The sequence below is a fragment of the Manihot esculenta genome, chromosome 5, assembly GCF_001659605.2.
Source record: "Manihot esculenta cultivar AM560-2 chromosome 5, M.esculenta_v8, whole genome shotgun sequence".
Taxonomy (NCBI): Eukaryota; Viridiplantae; Streptophyta; class Magnoliopsida; order Malpighiales; family Euphorbiaceae; genus Manihot; species Manihot esculenta.
The window spans coordinates 15,429,750-15,436,397 of NC_035165.2; the positions used below are offsets into that span (position 1 = coordinate 15,429,750).

At 33.2% G+C, this 6,648-nt stretch overlaps 1 protein-coding gene across 1 annotated transcript; it reads left to right on the top strand.

Annotated features, from left to right (window-relative positions):
• The first annotated feature begins 789 nt into the window (after window positions 1–789).
• LOC110614318 lies at window positions 790–4,766 on the top strand. Its single transcript, XM_021755830.2, has 5 exons — window positions 790–1,699; window positions 2,788–2,946; window positions 3,704–3,793; window positions 3,975–4,130; window positions 4,248–4,766. The coding sequence occupies exons 1-5, from the start codon at window positions 1,091–1,093 to the stop codon at window positions 4,380–4,382; spliced, it is 1,149 nt and encodes a 382-aa protein (XP_021611522.1). The 5' UTR covers window positions 790–1,090; the 3' UTR covers window positions 4,383–4,766.
• The last annotated feature ends 1,882 nt before the right edge of the window (window positions 4,767–6,648 follow it).

A 6,648-nucleotide genomic window follows, 5' to 3' on the forward strand; every position in this document is an offset into this window, starting at 1 on the left:
GTGGACCACGATTTCGTTTTCTTTAGCGTATATGAATACTGACTCCACTTTCAGAATGTGGTGGGTTCAGTGTTTCTCGAGAAAATTAAGGAAATGAGGGACAATGGGACCACAGAGAGAGAAGTTTCGATAGAGAGAGCGTGAGAGAGAGGGATAAGGCTTCGACAGAGATAGAGAGAGTGCGAGAGAGAGAGACAAGGCTTCGATAGAGACAGAGAGAGTGCGAGAGAGATGGACAAGTTTTGATAGAGATAGAGATGTTTAATTTTGATAGAGACAAAGAGGTTTAGTTTTGATAGAGAGAGCGTAAGAGAGAGGGACAAAGCTGAGAGTGAGAAGTTTAGACAAAGACACAGAGAGAGCACGAGAGAGAGGGAGAAGAAAGAGAGAGAAGAAAAAGAGATAGTGTTTAGTAACTTTGAAACAGAAGGACTTTTATCAAGAGTCAATTTTATTAATTCATGTATTCTAAATGGTTATTTTGGATTAAAAGATTATGAATTTGAATGAAAAAGAAAATGAAAAATTTAATTATCATCAAAATAAAGAAATAAAATTACTAATTACCTTAAATTTTATAGATTAAAAAATAATTTTCTCTTATCTTTATTATGAGTTTCAATCACATTATTGGTAGTAGAAAAATGATCAAAGACAGTGTTATTTACAGTAAAAAAAGATTAAATAAAATTCAAATGAACTTTGGAAGCTGTTTGTTTTTTTTTTAATTGTTTATTTAGTTTCCCTCTCGGATAAGTTAACGTCAATGAGGCTTAAAAGAAAGAAATAAAGAAAGCAAAAGCCATCGAGAAAATCAACGGATTGCAGAGTCTCTGCATTCTGCTGTTTCTTTGATGAGCATTGTATACCCATGCTTCCAACAACAAGACAAACCACAGCCCACCTAACAAATTAATCAAAAAGCTTTTTTCTTTTAATTTTTCTTTCAATTTATTTTGAAAATCCCACCTGACAAAGTCATCCAAGCTAATCAAATCTCTCTCATCATAACTCAAAAATCAAACCTTTTGAGTCTCACATTCCATTTCTGTATTCATCTTTTGATCGTTTTCCTTATCTCTGTAAGATCATGTCTATTTTCGCAAAGAGTTCATCCACTGTACCAGAGCAAATCAAGCTGAGAAAACCCAGGAAGCAATTCCTCCACCACCACCGAGAAGAAAATCCCATTTATACACAAGAAACAGATCCACACCCACATATCTCTCGTCCCTCCAAATCCACCATCTCCTCTATCTTCCTTTCCCCCTTTGCCACGACCACCACTGAGGTCACCACCAAGAAAAAGAGCACCACATTCAGAGGTTTAGGATGCACAGCTGGGGCTGCGCAGCAGGTGTCTGTGCCGGCGGTCATACGGGGATCAGCGGAATGGGAGGGGAAGAGGGTGAAGAAGAAAAAGAATCCGCAGCAGCAGAAAAGGAAGAAGGATAGTGTAAGGATTTGCAGTGAGAGTAATAAGGCTAGCCTGCAAGGTTTGAGTGAGGGGAGTAACAGTAACGGAAACAGCGATAGCAATGGAAATACTGGGAGTTGTATTCAGGACGTGTGGTGTGGGCCCGGAATTGGGTTCTCTTCGGATGTTGTTGGGTCTGTGGACTGCGTTGTGGCGAGGAGAAATGCGTCTGGTAGAGGGAAGATTGATGGGGACAACAAAATCAATCAAAGGGAGAGGGAGGTATTCTTTTTATCCTTCAATTACCTTTTTTTTCTCTTGACACTTCAGTGCGCTCTCTTCTTTCTTATATCTATAATGCTGTTAAATGGTTCGGATGCTGAGAGCTTGTCTATGGCATCCATCTTCCATATGAAAAGGGTCCTCTTTGTGTTTGATTTCAGGAGGGATAGTGAATTTCTGCCTGCACTAGACATGGCTATTGCTTTATTTCAAGCGAATTATCTAAGATTTGATTCTTGTACTGTGGTTCTGATCCTTGCCATTCTTGGAGGGGGAAAACTCCTTTTTTTGGGGAGCTTGATCAGTTAATTAATTGCTACAAGCATCTCTCCGAGATTTCTGATTCTGGGGTTGCTTTTAAGTTTTGAATTTTCCTCTTTTTATTAATTTCATTAATAGGAGGGTAGTTGATAGATTCCAATCCCCGTTATTTTAGTACTCATTATCTTTTCAAGACTATAGAGGAACCAAACCATACCAGGGTAATTTATTGTCAGATTGTTTCGTTTCCATTAATATTAGTAAAGCAGTTCCATTGATAAAAACCTCTTGAGAAGAATAGTTTCTCAGTGTAATTGTTGATATTATAATTTTTTTAGTATCATCACTTCAATTTTTTATTGCCTCTGTTTTGTTCGTTCTTCATTCCTCTGAGTTCTCAATTATCTTTGAATTTATTTACATTTAGTTTGTTTTTTTTTTTTAAATTTTTTTAAAAATATTTTGTGTTGGGGGGAGGGGGTGGGCTCTGCTATAGTTTTATTAATCATTTTATGCGTGTAGGAATGATATTACATGGTTAACGACTTAAACGTTCTACTGGGCCAAAGCTGGGGACCCCAAAAATGTATTATCCAAGTCTTAGCTTATGAGGACTCTAGTTTCTTAATTAGAGAAGGACACTTCTCTTTGGTGTTGTGTTTCTTGACTGCATAGATAGATTGATTTTATTGGATTTTCTTCTCGTATCTCTACTGCTTATGGTCTATACTCTGGTTCTCTGCATAACAATTTACTTGCTGTGTGTGAGATTTTGTGTTTATGGCTTTTTTCTATGTTGGCTTATCGTGTTCTATCAATTTTGGCAGCGTGCTTCCTGTTTAGGGAGGCGGGCGACGGTGAATCCTGAAACTCTTTCTTTTTTGGATACCGACCCTGTTTTTGTAACATCTCACCCTGAACCTAGAGTATTTGGAAGGAGATATTATCGTCATGTTCGGCATCCGTCCCCTGATGGTTTAGCTGAGGTATGCCAATTTCTCATAGATTTTTTCCTTTTTGTTTTGTCATTGTCGTATTGTGTGTTATGATAATTTGATGTTGCTTGTGCTTCCATAGGGGTAATTGAAGGACACTACGTTCTGGGCGTTTTCTGTTATGGGGGAATGACTTATTGTATTGATGAAATGTCTTTTCTTTTTTAATACATCTGTTTGCATATAACTAATTTCATATTGAGTGTGAAAATTGGGTCCTCTCAACTTAAATTTGATGATTTGTTCTGTGCTTCTTGTCATAGTTGAGTGAAAGAGATGGAGAACTGTAGCTCTATTTTGTTTCCATCATCTGGGATTTCAGATTCAGTTGTTTTCTTGTTCTTGTTGAGAGGGGGAGAGATAGACGTTTTCTTTCTTGGTTAGTAGTTAGACAGCAAGCTAACAACCACGTTGTTGAATAGAAGTCAATACCTGATACATGATTTGATCTTGTAAACTGCAATTCTTTCATTTATCTTTAGTCTGTGTTGCATTTTGAAGCTGACACTAAATTCAAACTCGGGGCAAGAGTGAGCGAAACGAACAGGTGGGTTTGAATGGCATTTTTGCACGCATGTATTATCTATATTGCTCTTGGGTCAAATTGATCTGCCTGACCATTGATTTGCCTTATATATGAGAATGTCTATAAATTTAAATGTAGTGACAAGAAGCTAATTGAGTTATTGTTAGCATCACCTGGTACTTGAGGCAATTTGCATCCTTTTTGAATTTTGGCGAATTGCAGATGATCATGCTGCAAAATAATTTCACGATGGAAGGAAGATTGGATCAATTTAGCGAATGGAGGCTTGACATTGACGACATGTCATATGAGGTTTGTTTTACCTGTTAAATGGCTGCTTCATTCTTAAAACGCTGAAGGCTGGGACTGCGTTGTGGGAACCCGCTTGAAGTCCCTGCTTAGGCTGGTCCATCACTAGCTAATGTTTAGCTTACTATGTTACATCACTCTATATTTGTAAAATAATTTAGAATTTCTGTCTTGACACTAACAGCAACTGCTGGAGTTAAGTGAGAGTATTGGTTATGTGAGTACTGGACTGAAAGAAGACGAGATCAGCCGTTGCATCAGGAAAATGAAGCTCTCAATTACAAATGACCTTTCATCTCATCTACCCACAACACCAGATAAAAAGTGCAGTATTTGCCAGGTAATTTTAATGCTTCAACTATTGTATTTCTTTTCTTTTTTCCCCATAATTTCTGTAGTTAAATGCTTGTAATTCGAATAGCTTCTTCGATTTATTTATTTCCATGACTACATACAGGAGGATTATGAAACAGATGACGAGCTTGGGAAGCTGGAATGTGGACATGGCTTTCATATACAATGTATAAAACAATGGCTAGCCCATAAAAATACCTGCCCAGTCTGCAAGACTGAACCGGTGGCTCGAGAATAGAGTGGAGCCAGTATTCTTCATTATCATTGTGGTTGCAGGGCTTTGAAATTGCTGCTCTTTACCCTGCTTCCATCATGGTGTATAGATTTTACCAGTATACATAAAATCCAGAATTCATTCATTGTTCCAGTTTAAAGGATAGGCCCATTTTCATGGTAATTTAGAAGGTTGATGCGGATTCTTGAAGATAACAGGAATGGAATTTAATGTAAGTGATGAGTTTTGATACATGGATGAATGGAATGTGTGCTCCATTCCTTTACAGTTTATGGGTTATTTTTCATTATTCTAAATTCCTTCATGGGTTTGGAGTTTATAGCCTCGCAGTTGTTTGGAGAGTTGCAACTTTAATATGAACCAGTTAATACTCTGCAGTATTCGTAATTTTTTTATAATTTTTATTTATTATAGTATTATTATAAATTTTGAGATTTTTGGATAATTTTATAATTAATTTAAATAATAAAAATTATCGTCCACTTTTAAATTTAAATATAATTATAATTCTATAAAAGAATTATGATTATCTTGGAATACGATTTCATCTAATAAAGAAGAAAAGATTTTAAATATTTTGAAAGATATATTTTTTTTTTTGAAATAGGAAAGATATTTTATTTTAAATTTGTTATCTAAAAAATCCTTTAATATCAATCAATTAAATTGGAACTTATTATTTTATTACTCACTTTAAAATTGTGAATTTGTTAAATATTGGTATTTTTATAATTTTTTTTATATTATATAAAATTTGAATGTATATTCTAATTATTATTTAAACCATTTGAAATATAATAAGATAACTTAAGTGAAAGAATTTAAGCATAATTTCAATGAAGAATTTCAAATTTGTATAAAATTTACAATTACTTTAAATAATAAATAAAAATATAAAATAAATTAACAATTAAATTAATTTTAGTCCATTATTGTAATAACACAAATTCTTAATAAGCATTGTAGGTATTCTTATATAGTATACATTTTTAGCAATCATATTTCTTTTCTATTTTAATATAAATTGTAATTTTTATTTTTATTAAGTAATTTTTTATTATTATATCTTATTCTCGGATGCTTTTTTTTTTCTATATTTTCAATAGTTATAATCTAATTTTTTAAAATTAATTAGGTTAATTGACAACATATAATAATAAATTATAAAAATACATATAATATATTATACAAAACAAATTACTCTTTTATTTTTTTATCAAGTAAATTTATTAATTTTTATTTAATATTATTAGGATAGAAAAGCTATTTATTTATGTGATTAAATTTAACAAAAAAAATTACATTTCTCATATTTTTTTAAATTAAAAAATATAAAAAAATAAAATCAAATAATTTTTCTACCAATATATAGATTATAAATAAAAATTATAGTACAAGTAATTCACAAAATCTTATTGGTATAATAAAATATAAAAAAAGCAAACAACATTTCGCAATTTTTTTTTATCCTACATAATTACCAACATTTTTTTTTTATAAAAACTTGATGCTAATAAACTTACGAATCAAGAAATTTATTTCGGATAATTGAATTTTCTCACACTATTTCCTTTTAAAATAAAAAAAAATTATGTCTAATACTACATAATAATATTTTAGAATAAGTTATGAGTTATCATCACAGAACATATTTACGTGATAAAAATCTAATAAGTAATACGGTCCCGCTCAAAAAAAAGGAAGATCTAGACATTTTAACACTCGATTCATCATCGAGATTCGCTCAGTCCTGGAAAAATAGAGTCTCGATACAAAGTTATCATTATCAAATATAATCTATCATATCTTTATTACGTCTATAATCATGGGATCACCGATTTATTAGCTGGCGATATCCCTTATCAAGCAGCCGGTTATATTATTGCCAGATTATAAGAAAATACTATATTTATCTTCACCTTCTCTTCAACTTATTGACTTGAGTATCAGAGTGGCTGCCGAAGGTGCCAACCGCCTCACATTCTTTGTCTTACAAGTGGACCAATCACAAGATTGGACCAATCATAGCACAGCTCCATTCCGGCCACGTCATTAAAGTATTTTCAGCAATATCATTTGGTTTCATTGTCGAAAAATCTATTGAATCCTCTTTGTTCATTTGGATTACGACTGGTCTCCTGCTTTTTTTCTCGTAAAAAGGAATCTCTCTCTCTCTTCCCTCAAAATGGCCAGTAGTTCACGAGCTGCTGTTAAAGTTGCTACCAATGGGGACGTCATCATCTCTTTCGCCCCTGGCAGTGGGCAAAAC